Source organism: Halichondria panicea, chromosome 12 (assembly GCF_963675165.1).
Source record: "Halichondria panicea chromosome 12, odHalPani1.1, whole genome shotgun sequence".
In the NCBI taxonomy this organism is placed as follows: Eukaryota; Metazoa; Porifera; class Demospongiae; order Suberitida; family Halichondriidae; genus Halichondria; species Halichondria panicea.
Window position 1 is genome coordinate 4,079,929 of NC_087388.1, and position 22,709 is coordinate 4,102,637.

At 39.9% G+C, this 22,709-nt stretch overlaps 2 protein-coding genes across 2 annotated transcripts; one reads left to right on the forward strand and one right to left on the reverse strand.

The window, feature by feature from the left end:
- Positions 1 to 12: 12 nt before the first annotated feature.
- On the forward strand, positions 13 to 2,739 carry LOC135345795 (glutathionyl-hydroquinone reductase YqjG-like). Its single transcript, XM_064543252.1, has 5 exons — positions 13 to 500; positions 709 to 899; positions 1,627 to 1,837; positions 2,256 to 2,372; positions 2,537 to 2,739. The coding sequence occupies exons 1-5, from the start codon at positions 159 to 161 to the stop codon at positions 2,615 to 2,617; spliced, it is 942 nt and encodes a 313-aa protein (XP_064399322.1). The 5' UTR covers positions 13 to 158; the 3' UTR covers positions 2,618 to 2,739.
- Positions 2,664 to 22,613, reverse strand: LOC135345776 (uncharacterized). The gene is made up of 4 exons (XM_064543217.1): positions 22,371 to 22,613; positions 21,924 to 22,207; positions 17,412 to 17,519; positions 2,664 to 15,736 (listed from the first exon to the last, which is right to left on the reverse strand). Exons 1-4 carry the CDS (start codon positions 22,459 to 22,461, stop codon positions 2,870 to 2,872), a joined length of 13,350 nt encoding a protein of 4,449 aa, XP_064399287.1. The 5' UTR covers positions 22,462 to 22,613; the 3' UTR covers positions 2,664 to 2,869.
- Between the last annotated feature and the right edge of the window lie 96 nt (positions 22,614 to 22,709).

Here is a 22,709-nt window from a genome sequence, read left to right on the forward strand (position 1 = left end):
GCATGCATTATAAATTAATGAGTTGTGACGTCAGTCATCAGCTCCTGCGGTTGGATCATGATTACTGTGGATAGACCTCCCACAGCTAGACTAGCTGGCTACTAAGACTTCTGCAGAGCAGAGAATCAATCAAATCACACCATTAAATTAAACATCAGATGGCAGCCAGCAAGGCAGTAACCCCTATCAAAGGAGAATTCTTGAGGGGTACATCCAGCTTTCGAAACTGGATCACTAAGGATGGCAGCAGTGGATTCAAAGCCGAGAGTGGTCGATACCACCTCTATGTAGCCAATAACTGCCCATGGGCCCACCGCACCAAAGTGACCAGACGATACAAAGGCCTGGAGAAAATCATCTCTATGGATACAGCTGATCGGTGGAGAGACGTTGAGAAAGGATGGAGGTTTGATCCATCTGTGCCTGGAACAACTGCAGACACAGTGAATGGATGCACCTACCTCAGGGATATCTATTTCCTGGCAGATCCTAACTACTCGGTATGAAAACATGGGTATTAAGACATGTAGATCTATGTATAATCATAGTGCACCTTTCCGAAATAATTATATGCATTGGAAGTTATCTTTAGTAGTGCATTTAAAAGTGTAACTGTGGCGGACGTGCAGTGTTGGTGTACGTCTGTCACAAGGTTTCTGCCAAAACCGATACTTTTTACAAACACTGTTTTTCTTGCTGTATATATAGGGTCATTTTTCTGTGCCTGTTCTGTGGGATAAGGAGAAGAAGACAATTGTGAACAATGAGAGCTCTGAAATTATCCGCATGCTTAACTCTGAGTTCAATGAATTCTGTGAGACTGATGGGCAACGCTCATTGGACTTGTACCCCGAACACCTCAGGAAAGATATTGATGATCTCAATGAGTGGATATATCCGTACGTGAGCTAACAAGATTCATTTTGTAGGCAGCTTGTTCGGTTCTTTATCTGGCCTATAACGCTAAAATGCATTTGTTCACTACTGTGTCACCATTGTATTTGACCATAGATATAGAGTAGAGAGGGATTGGAAACGGAAGTGATTCACGTGATGTTTTACAATGAAGTGTACATAGTGGCTCTGGGACCACCCGTGTATCTCTTCATAACTCCCGCAAAAGCCCGGGAAGTTTATTGTGTCCAATGCATACATCTCAGAGCTACCCCCATTGCTGAATCACATGCCCCCTGATAGTAGGTATCAATTGGAAATGAAGAAATATAATTTCGATTGTCGTGATGTAGCTAGAGGTACACAGAGCGCTTTTTCATGCTTGTGTTAATCCTATAGTACCTTTGATATAGCTAAGGCTGTGTAACTAAATACTGTCCTGTGTCCCAAATGGCCTCAAGTATTAGAGAAAGTTGATGTTTAGCAGCAGAACTGCTCGTGGACTCCTTACAGAGAGCAAAACAATTCTCATGAATTATTCATGTTTAGCCCTCGTGTTAAAAAGTAAGCCTCGATTAAAACCGCGGAGATACACGGATGGTACTTCGAGGGTACTTCCATTTCCAATCCCTCTCTACTCTATCTATGATTTGACTAAGTGTGTAATCACATCACTATGACATTCTACAATGTATATTTATACTCCCTTATCATATCCATGGACGTCTGCAGTCAGATCAACAATGGAGTATACCGTGCTGGTTTTGCCGGGACCCAGGCTGCCTATGATGTGGCTGTGAGGGAGGTGTTTGAGGGTCTGGATCGTGTTGAGGGCATTCTCTCTACACACCGCTATCTCACTGGAAACACTCTCACTGAGGCCGATGTTAGACTCTTCACTACCCTTGTTAGATTCGATTTCGCCTATCACACAAAGTTTAAGGTATACTAATAAAGACACTATAGTAAATCTTAAGCAGTACCCACTACATAGATTGAAAGATCGAAGCAATAGTTTATGTATACAGTACTGTATAATGGTGGGTGTTTTAATTCGACGATTTGGCGGATTTTTCCGAAGATTGCCATATTTAAAACTAAGTTTTCCAGTGGACACAACTTAACTGTAGTAGCCGATACGCCAAATTAAAAACTGCCAAGTTGGTTCAAATACCTCATTCACCAAATAATTTATAATACTTCCAGTTATACCGGTATACTTGTTAGGTTAATTGCTTCTTCCTAGCACATGTCACTTTGTGTTGGTAAAAAAACACAGCATGCAGTAATTAACAATTAATTCTAGAGCTACGTACATAGGTGCTATGACTATAATTATATTATATGTCTTGACTGCACAGTGCAACAAGAAGAGAATTATTGACTATCCCAGCATGTGGGGGTATCTTCGTGACTTGTTCCAGACAACCGGATTTGGTGATACTACTAACTTTGAGCATTTCACCCAAGGATACTACGTAAGTTAATTAGGTGACGTTATACTTACAGGTGTATACTGTAAGGGCTTAGCATGACAATGCTACTGCATACCTGTACCAGTATCACAAAGCAAGTCATTATTATTAATATAAGTATTGGTTACCCTTGGGTTCATAATTATCAAGTTGTTCTCTTTGTGCAGCGAAATCGTGATGGAGAAACTATTGTTCCAATTGGTCCAGATATTGACTTCTATCAACCTCATGGCAGACAGTCAATCTAAAGGACACAATCGCAGAATAACGAACTGATTGCAATTGTCAGAGAGACTGCTTAATATTATAGTTATCATATGAGTCGTTACCATACAGATACATTATAATTGTATCAGGAAGTCAAAACACAGTTTTGTCACAAAAACGAGTGCATCGATCACGATGCTGTCATAATAAATTATACAAGTTTCTAATGTACATTTAGCTGTTCACGAATTACACAATATCGCAACTAAAATTTAAACAAAATAATAATGAAATCAAGTGTTACTATGTGTTATATACCATGCAGAAGATGGGTGTGCTCTGGTGTGCGGTCTCGAGCCTGAAGGGGGAATTTGTTTAGCTTTCTTAATCCCTGTTGAGCCTACATCCTCATTCATTCTGATATTTTCTAGAATTTTTCTTTTTCCATCTCGTACCTGGTAGTACGTGGCCGTGTACGAGGTAATGCGATCAATACCAGATCTATTACTTAATGTGGCCTTAAAAGTGACATCAAACTTACCCTGTATACCTCCCTTACATATGCCTTTTCTGTTTCTTTCCTGATGCCACTCCTTTTTGTTGTATTCGGAGGTAGAGGGAATAGCATTCCCATAATAACATGGATCACAACATTTAGGGGAGAAAAACCTGCCCCCTGCATTGACACCAGCATTTGCAGGTGCTACATGGAATGTCTCCAACTTCTTTTCGCTCCGCATACCATATATTGGGCCGGTTCTAGCTCGTTCATTTGTAAATTCCATCCCTGTAATTGTACCCCTAAATAACACGACTCGTCCAGCCTCATTATAGACTGTCTCATTCTTCACCTGTATTCCATTGCGTTGTTTATATTGTCTATAGAGTATATTGTCTTCCTGATATTCGTCGTAAGTTTCTGGTAACATATCATGAGCCTTTTTTCTGGATCTTTTCTTAACACCTTGACCAGCAGAATTGCCAGGATTTTCCCCCCCAGGATTTCCCCCCAGTAGGCGAACACGTTGATCAGCAGAATTGCCAGGATTTCCCCCAGTACGATGGCTCTGGTGAGGCGCTGCCTGTTGGCCATTTTCATTGCTACCAATAGAACCATGTGAACTTGTCACTGGTTGAGCTGGGGCTTGCATCATGACAGTTTGGTGGTTTGAGGGGTCACAAATACTTTCTTTAAATGTATCTCTTTGTTTTTGATGGTCTTTGAGGATTTCATCTTCTTCTGCAGGAAGAGGCTGTTGTTGGGAAAGTGTAGCTGGTACAGTCACATCTGCTAGCTCCGGGCGAATATTGTTTTGACTAAGGTTTTTCACAACTTGAGATGGAGACTTACCAAATGTCTTTTTTACACACTTTGAGACAGCCTTCTTTGAAGCCTTTCCAACTGTTTTGACACCTTTTTTGACAACTTTTTCGACACCTTTATTCAGTGTAGATTGCAATTTCTTTTCTATTGGCTCTATATAGGCTCGTTCAATATCAGCTAATTCACTTTCAATTAAACTTTCTCTGGCAGGCAATACGTTCCGATCAGTGGTGTTTAAAGGCTCCGGACAATCTTGCAATACAGTAGGCGTATTATTTCTACCAACCAGGTGATTGGGCCTTCCACTGCCACTCCGAGAGCCTTTCTGTCTTTCACTGTTAGAGTGCCTTCTTTGGCCAGAGTGCTCAGCAGTGTCTTGGGTTTTATTGGATTTGCAATCTAGTACTTTAACCACAGCTGACACTAGGTGACCCACTTTCACAACTTTTTTCACTGCGGAGTATATTATTTTTGCTATTCGAACAGCTTTTGCAGCATTTCCGGCCACTTTGGCCCATTTGGAGTTAGATCTGCTTAAGTTAGCAGCTAGTGTATCAAAGCTGTTACTCAAGCAAGTGCTTATTTCGGATACAATCCGATCAACATGATCTGGTAAAAGTTGTTGTAGAGCTTTTACTAAATGCTTTTGGATATCTTGACACTTTTCATGGAAAGCATCATCAGTATCGGCTACATCGTACAATCTGGTTACCCGTTTGTGTAATTCATCTCTCATCTTTGATAATATGTTCTTCTGAATGAATTCCACAACACCAGCAACTATTTGCTGTTGTGCTTCAGCCAAAACTATGTCTGAAATTATTCCTGTCACAGCACTCACAGCAAACTGGCCAGCAGCTTTAGCCATGACTTTACCAAATGCTGCCAGTGTAGAAGGTGAGCCAAGTTTAGCAGCTGTACTGCCACCAGATGCCAAAAAACCAATGCCAGCAGTTGCTACAGTGATGGCAATGCTAATAGCTTTCTGTATTGCCCAGTCTTTCCAACTAAATGTCCCAGTTAGGCCTGCCATAGTAGCGTACATCATGTCATTTATTCCTTCGGCAATCAGTCCAGCCCCTATTGAAGCACCTACTCCGGCTGTGAATACGACTAGAGCTGCCCCAGCTATGACTTGAGCAAGACCAATCATGGCGCATGCAAAAGCGTTCCAATCCCAGCACCATCCTTTGTCAGCTTGTTCCACTGTTAAAAAGTTATCCATATGCCATGTGGTGAAGAACTCTAGTGCTTGAGGAATTTCATCAGGGCGAGGATCAAGTTCACTGAAATCAACAAAACTAACTTTCATGTCTCGTTCAAATTTACAGACTTCACCTTGTAAGCCTTGCAGGACGTTTAGGATGAAACTAGTCTGTGCCTCGGTGTATTCTTTACCTAATGCTTTCTCTGCCAGTGACCTCAATTCTTCATCCTTGATGCCATATTTGGTTGTAACAGCCAGTTGGCCAGACTTTAAGATTCCATATTCCTGAAGAAACACATGAATTTTTTTCGCTTCCAGTGATTTCTTCCCATAAGGTAGCATGTGTTCGTAGAGATAACGACTTTCATTCTCACAGCAGTGCTTTAACACTTCTGCCAAGAATGCACGTAACTTAAGGTGACCACCATCCCTGGAGATTTCAATATCTTTATAGACACCCAGTTCTAGAGTAAGTATACACTCGCAAGCTGTTTCAATGAGTAAACCTCTCCTAGTTTCAACAACAAGGCAGTTATCCTTCAAGTGTGAAATTAGATTTATGTATTCCTGTTTCTGCAGGGTGGGATCATGAGATGGTAGTACGATTTGACAATCAGTTTCCTGAGATTTGAACTGATTTACAAACTTTTTCCAGTTCTCGTTGTGTTCATCACTAGTCAGTTTTGCCTCTACTTGTTTAACTTCGATAACTACAACCTCTTCAGTCTGCCCCATTAGCGGGCTAAGAACACTCCAAAGATCTTCACTGCTGAAAATAAACTTTGAGATATCACTTTCGATGATACTGGTACTTGTGGGGACAAGACTCATTAAATGGTCTGCAATGTGAGGATCAACCTCTTTGTTAAGAAGATGCTTTAGTTTATCCCCTTTTTTCCAGCACTTCCTTACTTTATGGTGGTATATAAATCCGTGTGCAACCAACTTGCCATAGATTTCCCCTGACTGCTTTTCAGTTATATTCTCACTAGTTAAAGTAGATTCTTTAACAAATGAAGACTCATCAACAGTGCCTCCCAACAGTGTCTCAATGATGTTTAAGTGCAATCCAATAACTTTGATCTTTTCTTCTGTTTGCTGTAAATAACGGTTTTCACTGCAGTCAACATGTTGGCTAACATCAAGAAGATCGGATAACAAGCGACCGATTTCTCCATTAGACATCCAACTTCTACGCAACTCATTCAGATGAGATCGTGCAATTTTCAAAAAGTGGCAAACCCTTTTTTTATTTTCAACTGTTGCTTTATGGTTAAGTTTAACGAAGCAATAGCAAGCTGCCATTGCAGGAAGTCCTGTTATATCACCTTTAAGTATCGCTCTTTCAAAACAGGTTTGAGCAGCTGAGTACATTTCCTTTTTATTGTTCTTGAAAGATCTCTTTTCAGGCTTTTGGATCTCTTTGAGAAAAGCTTGGCCTAGTTGGATGTAGTCTTCTGGTATTGTGAAAAATGGTGAGTCAGAAGCTGTTGAAGGAACTGACAGCTCTTCATAACGAAACTCTTTGTTAAAGAGATCTTGAACTTGCTGTCTTTTGTCTTGGGTATCTGCAGCTTGAATTTGTGTGCGCATTGAGTCTAACCAATAAGCCCAGCGATCAGTTACGATTGTAATACAAGCTCTTTTGCACTCTTCAAGCTTCATAATCGCAATATTAAACAATTTAGCACTGCTAACGTTTACAGCTGAAGCAAATGCTTTTCTATATTCCTGGAATAGTAAGTACATTTTCTCTTCGAGATCAAGTTTGGGCAAGCCTTCACTTAACAGTACACCAAGTCGATCAGTCTCTGCTTGGTCTCTTTTGATCTTCTCCATTTCTACTATTACTTCAGTTGCAGTTTCAAGAGAGCCAAAAGTTTCAATTTCATCTTGATACTCTCTGTAATCAATTGGAACAACTAAACAGCCACTTCCAGCTTGTCCGGCACGAGCAGCTCTCCCAAATGCTTGCTCTTCTATTCTTGTATTCTCGGGCAGGAAACTTAGTATCACATGCAAACCTTTAGGAACTTGTTCTTCTTTGATAATGATGTCTGTTCCACGTCCTCCCTTATTAGTGGCCAATACAACTTGTCCAGGTTGAGCACCACCTTGTTTGAATACATTTTCAATATCATCGCCATCGCGGGCATAATCGATGATATGCTCTTCAGCAACTACAGCATGAGTTAGTAGGTAGTTTTTCAACAGCTGTAGCTGACGAATGTTCTCACAAATGACCAATATAGGTTGGCTTGCAGTCTTAGAAGATATCTCGGTTTGTATTTGTTTAAACCACTCTTCCTCATTTGAGGCACAATGAGACTTGGCTTGTGAGTATCTCTTGACTCGGTTAGTTGGAAGCTCCACTGTTCTGATTGTGTAAACAGTTTCAAGCAACCTACGTGATGAAACAGAACCAAGGGTGCCGGTCAGACCATAGAGTTGCTCGTTATATTTTTTGAAGAACCTCTTGTTTGAGATGAAAACAGCTTTTAGACTCTCAGTTGAAAGAGGGAGCCGATACTTGAGCTCAAGAAACTGTGACAAACCGTTACTCCATTTCATATTGTACTGCTCAGTGCCTGTTTGTTTATCGATGGGGAAAATGTGCCTGCTATCAGATTGCTCTTCTCGTTTGTGATCGAGGATAAATTGATCGTTTGCGTCCATAAGCCGGGCTTGGTATGCACTTCGAACCCACGCTTTCATTTTGTGCCGACAGAATCCCTTCAAGTACTCGGGGACAGAGATTGTTTCGTTCTCAATCAAAGCAATTAAATGATCTGCTAGCTCATTCAAGATTGTTTCAAAGGAAGTATCTCTGTTCTCACTTTGTGGGTTAAGGTTTAGAATCGAACACCAAATTGTTACGAAGAGAGATTCTAAGTGTTTCAAAGCTGGGCTCTCGTGAGACAGATACAGCATGTGCCGACCTTTATCAAGGAACATGCTATCAACTTCATCTACGAGCAGACAATTTCTTTCGGAATTCAAATAGCGAGCACTGAAGTTCGTACCACCTGGATTGTTTTCTTCAGTTAGAACATCCCTTTGGAATGAACCAACCTCACCATACACTATGTGTGAATTGTAAGCCTGTTGATTGGTGTCATCATCCTCTCCACAGTTAACAGCTGCCACAAGTCCAAGAATATCGAAGAATTTCTCGCACTTATCTCTTCCATCTTTAGCCAGATCTCTATTGCTCGACACAACATCAACCTTACAACCAAGCAAGGCTTTAGCAGCTGCAAGCATTCCAACAATCAGTGTCTTCCCTTCCCCTGTCTTAACCTGTTGAAGGAGGCCTTTGTTGCTTGTTTGCAAAAAGAGCAAAAGAGACACAATTTGTGTGTTGTAGGGTACTTGTATTGAAGTTGTCGATGTAGCTAACATCCAAGCTAGTACTATGTGTACAACAAACTGCACGCGGTGTTTCTTAAGCCATTCATCTTTCTCATCAACAGAAATACATTTCTGAAGCGTTTTAAAAAAATCTCTCAGTTGTTGCTTACTAGGCAAGGGTTGCTTAGAACAATGTTCAATACAGTCAATGGTTTCCACTGCTTCTCCTTTGAATTGCTCTAGCTCACGAGGGCTGATGGCAAAATCACCACTTTTCATTTGATATTCAATGAGGTCGATTATCTCACTAACTCTATGTGGCTTACTACTTCGCTTGTTACTTTCTATTTCCCTCAGCGCAGGTAACCAATCAAGATAGTCACAATCTACGATGATAGAGCTAATCTCCTGCAGAGTAACTCTCTTGTAATACAAATCTTCAAATAAAGTCATCAAAAACCCGTTATCTTTAGCACCACTGCTGATATACTTGCTTCTCATAGTGTACAAGAGAGACATAAGTTCTAAGTGAGGTATACCAGCTTCAAGCCGAACTCGATTCATCAAGTACATTGTTTTTTGTTTATCAGCTTTTGTGATGTCAGCCCAGTGATCAATATATTGCTTGAAATGTATCACCGCTAGTTCTTTCTCCCAAAGTGGCATTGAAGTATTACATAACGAAGTGGAGACTTCCGAACACACTTCAACAAAAGGTAGCCATTCTATAATAGTGATAAGCTGAGCAAGGGTAAGTATACCAACTGTCGAGTTTGGATCAGCTTTATGATACTGATCATTTGTGAAGACATTGTATAGAATTTGCAAAAGCTTGGTATCAATACACATCAACTTGTCGTGAAGGTAAATGCAGTTTGACTTAAAATGATCAGTGCAGACTCGTACAAAGTTGAATGCAAGCAAGTTTGAGAGCCATTGGCCGCTGGGAACTTGCCGTAGAATAGAGACTACTGGCAATAGATCTGGAGTAACTTTAATAACTTGGATGATGGTAAGCAAGTTTGACAGTAGATCAGTACAATCACTTTGATTTGTCAATGGCAAATTTTCTAAGAGCTCAGCTTGCAACAATTTTGTGAGCACAGCACCTATTAAAAGCAAATCATGGATGGTCTCCCAGGCATATTGTTGGAACGCTGTTTCTGATTTGCTTACTAAGCATGAGCAAAAGGCATGCAGGACTAACTCTCTCCGTGAGTCGTGTCTGAAGAATTTGTCAGAGAGAATTACTTGAAAGAATTCAATAATTTCGTGCAGCCTTTTACTAACCCATGAGAGTAGGATTATTGAGACGTGTGAGTAAAACTCAGGAGAATACAGTATATTCTCCAGACATGATTCGTTTGAAAGACTGCAATTGACAACACATTCAATTTTCAAAAATTCTTCATGTAGATCTTCTATTGAACGAATCATGCTCATTAGTGTATAAAGATTTTGTTCATCTTCTTCCATATCTTTTATCACTTCCAGGAACACTTCAATTCTGTGGTATTTAGTGAAGTTTGGGATTCTATTTAACAATTGTTCTGTTTCAGAGCTAAGTGGTTTGTTTAAGTTTGGACTTTTCTCGATAATGATTTTTAATCCTTCCGATATATTGCTATACATTTGAAACCGAGGGTGAGCACTCTCAAACGTTAAGTAATTGTTGACATTTTCAGACTCACGAAGGTATGCAAATGCTGAACAAAGGCACTTTGCAGTGTGAACTGAGAAATTATCCACCTTCAAAACATTCTCCCAAAGTTGCAAGTAAGTGTCATCTATGTTCACATGACCCTTGTGTTTCCTCTTTCTACCCTCAATCAGCAGAAACTGTAAGTACGATTCCATTCCCAACAAATAGACATCTTCAACAACTATGCTTTCACAGGCTGGCAACAAAATCTCCTCTAATAGTTGTTTCATCATCTGAAAACATTGCAGGTCACAAGGAAGTGAGTTAACACACTCTTTAACAAACTGTTGACGAATCAATCTCACTAGCTTTGGCACATCTTTGTCATAAAGGACAGTGGGAGAATCTTGTATGGCAGCTTTGAGTGCTGTGTTAAGCTGAGAAGTTGGCAATGACGCTTGATATAGCTGATCATACTTATTCAGTAGGTTAGAAACCAATAGAAGATTTTTAATAGGATTCTCGTTTGTATTGGTTACCAGTGGTAGCGAGTAGGTAAACTCAGTATCCACTATAGATTCACATTTTTCAATATTGTACACAATAGCTGGCTTTGAGGGGTGCTTGATAACGCAAGCAGCAACAGAAGATTGTATCTGTGAGATATCATCTTCAGTAAGTTCAAGAACTTCAAGTGTTTTCACTATTTCTAGAGCTTTGTCCCTACATAAACATTGAATTATAACGACTTTGTCCTTTAAGTGTTCATCCATTAATTTATTTTTGACATCTTCTATACAAATCTGTTCACACAAGCATGTTCGTAAATCGATACATTCAATGCATACATTCGCGCTATGTTCATCTACTAGAACTTGGCCACAAAAGTCAACTTTAAAGTGGGTGTGAAACTCGTTTTCATATCCAAGTCTTCCAAGAAGACAAGCAGCTTCTTCCTGGTTCAAAATTATTTGCTCTCCTTCTTTCTCAAGTAATTCTGTCATATTTCTTCTGAGAGCATTTGCAATGGTGTCATCAGACACCTCTCTGTATTGTAACGAATGTGGCTGATTGATTGACAATGTACAGGACTCCCACTGACCACTGCTTGGGTAGAGAACTAACGTGTGGCAATCGATATTATCCTCCTCATTAGGTTCCTGTGTTTGGAAAACAACCTTGTGTTGTGGTGGAAGTCTCTCGAGTACAACATGAACTTTTCGTTCTGTTTGAATACTTAAATCAGGGTAGATCCACTTTACTAAAGTACTCAGGCAAGAAGACGGCTCAAATCGATCGCTAAGTGACAGCTTATGAAGTAGAAACTGCTTGCACATTTCTGTTCTCTCCAGATTGTACAACAAAGAAAAATATTCAAGGTTCGTTGAAGTACAAACCAATTCTTTGATGTCTAGTAACTTTTGCATTAACTGTAACTGTGAAACACCTTGCTTGAGTGTACAGGACAATTCTACCAATACTTCACTGGTAGCGATTGCTCTACCTTTTTCGTCAGAGATTGTTTGCAGTCGCTTTTGAATACACAACACCCAATACTTTAGAAGAGGTGATGGCTGTGAGAGGGGGTAGTGACCTAGTACCCTGAAAACGTTTCTGAAATTGTCTGCTCTTGTTCGGATGGAATCTGTTGTGCATGTGCTTCGCTCCTTTTTCAGCTGCACGCAGAAAAGCTCCAAGTTCAAAACAGACATTGAAACATCCATCTGTAAGAGTGAATGATCACACTTTTCAATGTCATCGGGACAAGTTTGGTCTATAATACTTCTGAGGATCTGTAAAAAGCTCTTGACTGTCGTGTTCAAGGAGTAATTTCCCTGTGACGTTTTATCAATAAGAGATACAATTTTTTCTAGAGCTGTTATGTTCAAACCGTCTTCATTTACTCGCTGAAAAAAGTCATTAATATTGGTATCGGCTTCAAAGGAGTGGAAATAGCGTTGTAGAGCATTAAACAACCAAGACAAAAGATTGAGAATTTCATCTGGAAACTTTGATACAATCCTTTTTGAGCTGGTGGCACACACAGACATTGCTGCTGTCAGTGTAGGTGCACTAGGAAATGCCTGAAATGCTGCATAAGCATCTTCAAACCGAACACCAGGTACTGAAATCTGTGACTGTAAATCAGGCACTTGTATGCCAGTGGTGCTCTGGAAATATTGAGCTAGATTTACAAACATTGTGCTGATTATAGTATACACGGGAGAGGGCATAGTTTTTAATTTAGCTAACAAATCAGTGAATGCCTTTTGATTGTGCTGACAGTTGATTGGTAATGGGTGGATTTTTTCGATTAGAGATTGACTCGCTGCCACACAAGGTACCTTCTCAGAACCCTCTCTAATTTGCTTATCATCACAAAGCATTCGAAGTATGTCGCAAACCTGTACATAGAATGCCCTAAGCCCATCCACTACTGTTTCTGAGCTAAGATGCTCAATGTAGCTATCATGTGATTCGGTGAAGCGTTTTAGGTGATATAAATGAATACTTGACAACAGTTTGAAGAATTTCTTGGAGGATGGGATTTTGTTGAAATTATCGATGGCTTGTTTCACCTTCAATGATGCTGCATTGCAGAATGGCCTTGTGCTAATCCAAGAAGCATCCAAAGGCAAAATGAGTAGATTTTCGCCAAGTAAGATTTTTTGGATGGTACTAAGTTCGTCACAAGATGTAGCCGTGATAACATCGTTAACACATTGAGCATAGAACTTCTGAACATACTGAAATTGTTGAGTTTGATAATACTTTCCACCAACCACCAAATACGTCTTTCTGATTGCAATTAACAGTTTCAGTTTCCAAATACAGCATAGTTGTTCTTTGCAGCATGGAACAGACTTAGGTCCATAGTTGGTTCGTATCCAAGTCGCCATTTGAGAGTAGAGCATATTATCACGTGGAATTGCTTGAATTTGGTTATTTTCAACCTCAACATCGTTCAATAAGGCCAGTAGTGACTTATCGTGGATTGATCGTCCTGAATAAGAGCCAACATGGTAATACTGATATCGGTCACTACCTTGTTTGAGAATACGAAAGTAATCAGTAGCTTTGTGTGTTCTCATCAAGCTGGGGGGTCCATTTGAAATGAAAATTTCTCTTTCTGATATTTTCAACATTATCTCGTTTACAACAATGTCACTGCTGTCGCCAGACAAAAGTACCTCCACAGATAGGAGGCTTAAATACTTTCCTGCACAGGTCTTTAGTGAAGACAGATCAAGAATCGCTTTTGGGCTGTCCGTTTTTGCACCAAGATAACCCAATGTTTTATAGTGGCTTCTTTCCTCCACATCTTTCATTAGTTGAGCTCGTTCTCGTCGCCTTTCTGTTGTAGTTTGCTGTTGCATACTCCTCTGTAGAGATGCAGATTGACTGTGAATGCGAGTGATCCAAGCTTCACTGTTATTTCTTATCATCTCACTGTGTTTTATGACGGTGAAATTTTCTTCCACGGGTTCTCCGATTTTTTTTGCGAATGCACTCATGAAACTGGCATGAGATTTAGCATTCCAATGTTGCAGAGATTGTCGACACTGTTCCTGCATAGAATGGAAGCAAGCACACTTATCAATCGCTTTGTTTTCGTTAGCTACAGCGTGATTCACTTTAACTTGACATTTTCTCCCGTCTTTATTCTTCCCTCTCCCACTACTACTAAAATCAGGGTGACTTCCAGCCTTCTCTGCATATGGTAGTGAAGTTCCATCCTCCTCGTAACATGCTCCAGACCCACGAAGTTTCGGAATAGCGGAGTGTGTTAATTCTCCCACGATAGTTGTTGTTTTCCTGCAATCTTTTCCGCTGAAGAAATTCCCCCACGTACCCCAGAAACCAGCATGTTTTGCATACGCTCCGTTGTCTTTGCCATGTCTTGTATGCTTTCCACCTTTACCCGACAGGCCTGGAATGCCTGACATTCCATCTTCGATTTTCTCTCGACTTTCTTGACAATTTTCATTGTTTTCAAGATCAATTAATTGAATTTTACCGCTGATTCCTGATTTTCCAGGAGCTCCACCCATTCCAGCATCACCCCCTTGGCCTCCGTTTTCACCAAACGTTCCATAGTTAATAATAACTCTAGATTTACAGGAATAATAGCCCCAGCCACTTTCAAATTTGGGATCATACCCGTCACGTCCTTCAGAGGAGGGGGACCAACCAGTTCCGCCATTGCCTCCATTTTGACCATTCTCCCCTCGACTTCCATTGGCGGAAAGATTCCAATCATCGCGGCATAAGCTGCCACTAACCAACAAGATGTGACCACCAGGGTTTCCATAGCGACCATTGTTCCCATCAATACCTGGCTTTCCGTCGTGGTTACTGTACTGGTTACCAGCCTCCCCAGATAAGGCAGTGTCTGGGAAATCATTATCTAATATAGACAGTCCATCAGTGTTGATACTGACGCCATCCTTGTCTGTGGAAGAAGTTTTCGGTGAAATACAAGCAAAACTAATCCCTGGAAGTGTTATGTTGGCATCAGCATATACGACTGAGTCAGCAAAAAATCTAAGATGATCTCCTGGTTTTAGTCCCATTGAGTTTTTTTCCAGCCATTCTTTAAGGGATGCATTTGCTCCTGCAAAACTTCCAGCTACAAATTTCACGTTGAAGATTCGATAGTCATCCTCATGCTCATAAGAAGTAGTGTAGCGCTGTAGCATGGGCGAAAGCAGCGCACATAAATGGTTTAGATACTCTTGCAAGTATGAATAGTGGCTTTTGTTTGAGTTAAGACACTCGTCCACTTGTATTCTAGTATCTAGTGAGATCAATTCTGGATCGATGAATGACACTATTGTTCGGTATAATGAAATCTGTGATTGGTAAAGCTGATTTTTCTCACTTGTGTATTTGCTTGACTCTCCGTTACACTTTTTGTATTGTTTATTGAGATCTTGTATCCGTTCGATAAAATCTTCAATTTTTTGCTGTTGGTTTTCTTCCAGTTGCTTTTGAAGGAAGCTATATGAAATTGTAGCTTGGTGTACATCTGTTTCGATTTGCTCCAACACTTCCATCACTCTGACACGAGAATCAATGAGATACAAGCAGAATGCTGTTACGCAATCAATGACCACCCTGTGAAAATCATCTGTGTCAAATATATCCTTCTTTTCCTTGAATAATTCTGATAAAGATCTGAGGAATTGACCGACAAGTTCTTTTGGAGAAGATTCAAAGTGTGCCGAGAAAAAGTCTAGAAATGTTTGCTCACTCGAACATTTCCCAATAATTTCAAAGTCATCTAGCAAGATAACCCGCATAGCTGTATCATCACCATCTTCTTTGCTTTCAATATCGTCTTGGGATTGATTCAGATTACCAAAAAGTTGATTCTCAGACAAATGCCCATATCGATACTCCAAGAGCTGGTGAAACAGATCACGGAATTCTAAGAGTGGACCATCTGCTGCAATTCCTTTGTCCAAGTTGAACACATCAATATCATCACCAGAGTCTCCAATAATCAAATCATCAGGTCTCAAAAAATGAAAGCGATCATTATAAGAAGTACTAGGTGACAAAACAGGTGGTTGCTTTGGAGATGATGGAAGCTTTGTGTTATACCCAGCCAAGCAAGTTTCCAGGAAAATTACCTATAAACAAATACATGAAACTATAATTGTTACTAATAAAATCAACCAGTACGTAGCACATGAATCATTACGTAGGAAAAAATATTTGCAATATGCACGTAGGATTGGCCACTGAAGCACCAAAAAGTGTGAAAACAAGTAAGCAGGAGAGAGGTCAATCCGTCCCAACATCATTCACATACACATTTTCTACCACAGGCCATTGTGCATGACATATAAACAGTCGAATGTTTACAACGGAAATGTAATTGAAACTTTTCTCTCTCATGCACGACATGCATGCGCTAAAGCAATACATCATAGAAACTAGGCGACGCCTCAACTAACAATGCAACGAGTATAATTATGCCTGGTGTTTGAACTGCATGGTAGAAGAATATATCTGATAAATTTAAGTGCATGCATGCATGGACTAATTCGCATAATTATATAATCTAGACTGTTCATGAAGTTGTGAGGGGGATTGTATAGAAGCGTTGTGTATAATTGTGTCACCAGGAGCTTAGAAGCTTTCAAAGGCAGTTTTTTGGGTGTTGTATTATCGTTTGGTCTATCTATAGTACCTTCTACAAGGAGAGGCTGTGACTACAGTACACATGCATATTATTTATTCCCTCATTTATTAAGTAGCTGGGCATTGTAAAATCAAGCCACTTGGCTTTAGGTTGGTCAGTAATATTTATTTTTATCTTTAGTAAGCAGGTTTTGATATCAGAATGTTGTGTACCCATTTAGAAGGTTATAATAAGCACGGTATATAATCAATGTCTCTTTGTATTCATTGTTCATTGTATCGGCACAGTATTTTAGGACAGTACATCTCCATCATGATTCTGACTCTATATACTGGAATACTGAAACTATACAGACAGAACTCCTCTCAAGAAGTTGTCTGCTTTTTACTGCTTGCGGGGGCTCACTAACTATATATTGCTGCTACCTTGTTGTGACAGTTCCCCTATATATCCATTGCTAATACATGTATGTAGCTCAGTAGCTAGTTTATAACCTAGCTAGAAAGAAACATGGGCTGGAGGAAATAAAGGAAGCGTTGACCGAAACGCGAATCGTCAATGCTTTTTACATTGCATTTCCAATCCCCATAAGCTCCCTTCTTATATCTATAATAATGGTCACAGTCACATCCATCTCATAAGTGGCCACGAGGTATTGTGACACTGCTGTGCACGCGAGGTCATTTTTAGCGATGGAATTGTAAGTCGAGCCTGAGAGGTATTTGCCTCATGAAAGCAATCTGAGCAAGCCAAATGCCATGTTGTAGTCAACCGGGTGCAGAATGTTCTGGAGATGACTGTATTTGGTCAGTCAGACAAAATGCGATGCAAATGACAATAATTATGGATCTCAGTAGCCTTTCCCTGCAAAGATATATAACAGTTTGAAGATGAGTGAAATACGTGAAACATTGCTACACCAATCCTGGCCTAATTACAACCACTAGTTGTAATAATAATTATAATATACAATATATGACATTCGTGTATAACAGTATGGTTATAAGTTGAATTGTATACAATTATCATATTTACAGCTTGAAGTTGCGTAGTTGTTCATGGGTATTACACTCAAACTTTTTTCATCAAAGCTATGAAACAATACTGTAAAAGACTATAATAATTCTTTGTATATTAATGCATGATGTGACTCAACAAACCTTTTTCCGTAGTACTTGCTCCTCATATTCAGGTAGAGATGGATCTGGACTTGAACCTAGACCTGAATCCTGTTGGAGTTCTGCTTTTCTCCATTGAGTCAGTTTTATCTGTATAATTATAGGATGCAAACTTGGCTCATCAATCTGGTTATAGGTTCAAGCTGGTTTCGATGCTGTAATTCCTATATAGTTTGAAGATACTTGAAAGAGCTCTTTTCTAATTAATAACTCCAGTATCACTAGAAAAAAAAGCCAAAATTTTGTTTGCCAAGTGAATCTTTGCCTATAAATTATAAGTACAGCTAACTGATACATAATTATATACTGCATGGGTTCAATCGTAGAGTATTATACAGCACATGGTAGAGCAATTTTTTTGTCTGTATTATGGTTCATGGTGCATGCTCAGTCAGCAATGATCTCTACCCATCCCTACTTATATCAGAGCTGTATAATATATATGGCCGCTGCAATGGTTGCCTCATAAAACAGTTATCATTCGGCTTTCCCTGTTTGCTTGTTTCCATGCATTTTGGTGCTTTCTAGGCCTGCATGGCCAATCCTAAAAACTTTTATATCGCAAATGTGTTTGGTCTAGAATCATACACAGACCTGAGGCACATGGGGGCCACTGGTTATAGTATAGTCAGTCAGTCATGTGTTACGTTTGTTTGTTTGTTTGTTAGTAAATCTGCTCACCTGCATGCTAAAGTGCTGCGTTTACAGCACGGATAGCCTCAGGCTCAACATAAGTTAGTTGTGGCAGATCAGTTTTCACATAAAAGCTTTGTTGTCGAATAAAAACGAGCAAAAACTATAATAAGACTTATTTTAGACAGATCACTAATTGCATTCCATTGTACAGCCACCATCTTGCACACTAGCCTTGTCCCCAGGCTGATTTGAAGTGTTGTTACTTGGAAGCTTGCTGGCTATAATTATAGAGCCATACCTACTAGTAGATGTGTGCGGCTTTTATTCGAGGTACTTTCTTACACATGCGCACCACATGAAACCATGCATGCATATGGAGCTGTGAATTGGTTTACATGAATGTGAAGACTCCATGCAGGCTTCTTTGCTGACTCTATTGTATCAGTGCATGCAATGCATGGCCTATATAAGCACGGTAATTATACCGTTTCAAAGCTACCACAGCTTAATTTGTGTATAGGTGTACACCAGTAAAAAAAGAATTTCGCCTTCTGTTAGTTCCCTGTGGCCGTTAATAATTATCATCATGATACATGATGGTTAACGACCACCTCCAATCAGCAACCATAATATTATAATAATTATGCCATAAAACGACCCAAAACTACATAACTGCAACCTCTCAGGTCTCTCTACTCCGTATAACGAGCAGCTTTCTAGTCCCCAATACCTTTAGCAATGGAAAATAACCTCGCAGAACAAACAGCCACACCCAGAATTAGCAGAAATTATTAATTGTTGAGATAGCAGTATTTTGTATACAATCATGAAAATTTAGCTGCAGCTAACTTGTCCCTGTACAGCCTTTAAAGCTTGTATAAGCTAGAGAAGCAGTTATAGCAAGGCTCCAGGATTTATTTGCAGCAGAATTGACTCATAAAGCATAATTATACATGTGATTAAACCTCTCAACCGAGACCGTCTCTCTATAACGACCAAAATATGTCCATTTTATGGAGGTTCCACTGTAGATCTACACTATACAGAATTTACATTAATACAGTAGAACTTCGATTATCCGGCTTGGCAATTTTCTCTGAAAATGGGTGTCCCTTAATGCACTATATTATTCAGCATGCACAATTAACAGCACCGTGGACACAGGCATATTATCTTCTGCACATGCGCAGACACCCACGTGCACTAAATTTGCAGTGCAAGTAAGCGGGCGAGGTTTCTCCATTCGATCCGGCATATTCAGTTATCCGGCCTGCCTCTGGAACCAAGGTATCCGGATAGTTTCCCTTAGTTGGGGGAGTCCCGTGCACCAATGCGAATGCGTATATGGTTGGAGTAGCACGTTTGTTCTACTGCAGGAAATTTGATTAATTCAAGTCTCCAGGGGCGTAACTATAGAAATGTTACGGGAACCGCAAAATGGTTAACCAGAAATCACACCCACTATAATTATCGTGTAGAAGGCAGGTAAATGGCAGTATATAAATAATAGTTAGATACTGTTTAGGAGGTATATATCTATGGGAATTATAAGCCCAAAGGCCTGCTGTAGTATCCCGAGCGAAGCGAGGGTACTACGAGTGCCTGCGGGCTTATAATTCCCATAGATACCTCCTAAACAGTATCTAACGAGTTTAGTTGCTAGGTTCATTTCAAAAACTAACCGAAAGAATGGACGCAGACGAAGACCTAGGCCTAGACAAGCTCTTTTCTGAAGAAGTACTCGGCATAATAATGACCGATCCCATAGACCCCGCCCTCTACGACATAAATGTGGAGGCGGAGCTGGCTACTCTTTCTACAGAACAAAGAAAGGAGGAGGAGCTGGACGAGCCAACAGAACCTGCACAATCTTCTCTACCTAACTCAAAGCGAATGAAGCAAAGTGTCTGCAGGCCTCTTATCACGGCAGGTGCAGTGTACAGTTTGGATAGTGATATCTGCATAAGGTGAATAATTAGAATGGAAATCCCGGGATTGACCTGTTCAAGGATGCTTGACTTTCGAGTGTGCCTAGACTCCGAAATGAAGCGCTTGCAGAGAGCTGGACTAGGGTCACAAAAGAAGGCTGAACCTCTAATACATACTCTGTGCAACTGCTGCTACTAGACTCTACAACGCTGGAGTGGACGAACAAATGATAATGGATAATGGAAACAACTGGACACCGAAGCTTGGAAGGAGTTCGCAGCTACAAGAGAACTTCTGAGTGTCAAAAGAAGTCAGTTTCAGACATCCTCAACGTAAAGCCAATTAACATACTGGCACACACTGATCACTCACAGATGGCAATGCAACAGTCTCGCAAACCAACTGCTGTCAATTTATGCCTCCAAACTTTAACTTTAGTGCCTGCAACGTTATACCATCAATCTCTCTATGCCTACATCCAACAACCAACGTATTAACAGCGACTGAACATTATAATTTTTTGTCATTACCAAAAACAGAACAGTTCCTTCTCATTGTTTTTTATAATACAATCTACAAAAAACATGTTTGAAAAACACAAAAATTAATAATGAATGGTTGTTGTGAACATGAAAATTACAGGTTTATATGAGAATTTACAGGTTAATATGGGAAATATAAACCCTGTACTGACCAATCAGATTGCTGGATTCTGGGCTACTAGTAACTAATGCTATTTACCTGCTCTTCTTCTCTTTTCTTTATCAACAATTAAGACAGTGATATAGAGCTCATTTCTGCTCATTCTATATAGTTGGCTACTCAGAGCTATTAAAAGCTAGTTAGGTGAGTCACATGACACTAGAAGTTCACTAGTACAGGAGGCAAGGCCTCCTCTGCCTTATTGCTAGTTACGCCTCTGGTCTCCTTTAATTAGTTGGGGGAGTCCTGTGCACCAATGCATGAGAATGCATTGGTTGGAGTAACACTTTTGTTCCACTGATTTGCAGCCCAATCAGATTGCTGCGTTCAAGTGGTAAATCTTATAGCTCAATTTAGCTGGCAAGGCAAGCTGGCTCATTGTAATGCAGCAACATGCAACTTCTGCCTGATATCTAGGCTACTATAGAAAAGAAACATGATGAAGTTTGAACAACATTTCTAAGTCGTATAATTATATATAGGCTCTTTGTGTTTTGAGTATTGGTGTGCTACCAAAAATGTGGTATATATGAAACTTCTGGTTGTACCACTTCTTGTGCTAGATCTATAAAAAATGATATTTCTGCCTCTATACCTCTACTAGTCTACATCTTGTATTACCGGCTGAAATATCAAGAGCTCTTAAGTCTTCCTTGCATCCCAGAACAGCTATATATAATTATTAGCTATAGTCTAGCCAGCTAGACAACAGCATATAATTATCGATTTCTTTATAATTATATACCCCAGCCTGAGCCATGTGATTGTCAGCCACAACAATAGTCAAAACTGCCTAAGTACTATATAGTGGAACAAAAACGTACATCTAAGTACTGATACCCAACCATATACGCATTCGGACTCCACGCCCAACTAGATTTTTCCTTATCAATTTACAATTATCTACCTGTGCATGGATTTAATTATATTAGCTTTGTGAACTATCCCAAGGGAATTTTTCCGAAGGAATCTCCCTGGGATTTCTTCCCACAGTCTATGCATGCTTATAGCATTTACCACAGATTTACACCATGCATTGTATAATAATAAGCTTATAGTACAATGTAGAACTGTCCCCAAGAATTTCCCTGGGATTTTTCCCAGCACAACTTGTATGCTTATAACAATCACTTTAGATTACCACAAACAAACATGGAATTGTAAAATGGCATGCATGCATGCTGCTAGGATTGGTAAAATTATGTGCAATCCTCCACTATAACTCACTTTTTGCGTTGAGTTCCATAACCTGAGATCAATAATCCATTTATTCATTGGACTAAATAAAGCAATTACTCCTGCAACATCTCCACTCTCCAACGCATCTTGTAGTCGTTTGTTTTTTTCAAGAGCAACAGGCATTGGTATGTCTTGAGAAATTTGCTTGCTTAACTGATCAGCTTGCTTCTCTGATGCAGCAGAATTTGATGGTGAAGGATTTGCCATGTAAACTGCCTGACCTTTCCTCTTCTGAACTGCCTGACCTTTCCTCTTCTGAACTGCCTTGGTTGCTGTAAAGTGTTGTGGTTAACAACATGCAGCTCTATAATTATAGATCTCTATTACATGCACATATCTAGGCCTATCAATTACCAGGTCCACAATTTTAATGGCTAAATCTATACCAGATTTGTACTACAGTCTAAGACCCAAGTGAACACTAATTATACACACCAGTAGATGTAGCCATCTGGTAACTACAAGCCTGACTTATGCTCCCACGCCTTTCGTTTGCAGTTTTCTTTCTTGGCGTTTTCCTCGGCATAGCTGGGTGTGTTGTGTTGGCTCATATAATATTATGATTAAACTGAGATCTAGTTATAGGAACTCAGAATCAATAAAATCAGAGATGAGAGACAGACTAAATAGATCTAATCATCCACTATTGTATGTGCAGGGCACAGGAGTTTGGGGCTTTTATAACTCATGAATCAACAATTAGAGGGCGGCTAATTTATGAGAGTAATTTCTAGCACGTGTCGTAGTGGAACTGCAGAAGACCACATCCTCTCA

Coding starts and splice junctions, on each gene's coding strand:
- LOC135345795 (XM_064543252.1), top strand. CDS start 159: ATGGCAGCCAGCAAGGCAGTAACCCCTATCAAAGGAGAATTCTTGAGG. Junction 501..708: donor TGGCAGATCCTAACTACTCG/GTATGAAAACAT, acceptor CTGTATATATAG/GGTCATTTTTCTGTGCCTGT. Junction 2,373..2,536: donor ATTTCACCCAAGGATACTAC/GTAAGTTAATTA, acceptor CTCTTTGTGCAG/CGAAATCGTGATGGAGAAAC.
- LOC135345776 (XM_064543217.1), bottom strand. CDS start 22,461: ATGCCGAGGAAAACGCCAAGAAAGAAAACTGCAAACGAAAGGCGTGGG. Junction 22,208..22,370: donor CCAGATGGCTACATCTACTG/GTGTGTATAATT, acceptor AACACTTTACAG/CAACCAAGGCAGTTCAGAAG. Junction 17,520..21,923: donor TATGGAACTCAACGCAAAAA/GTGAGTTATAGT, acceptor ATAATTATACAG/ATAAAACTGACTCAATGGAG.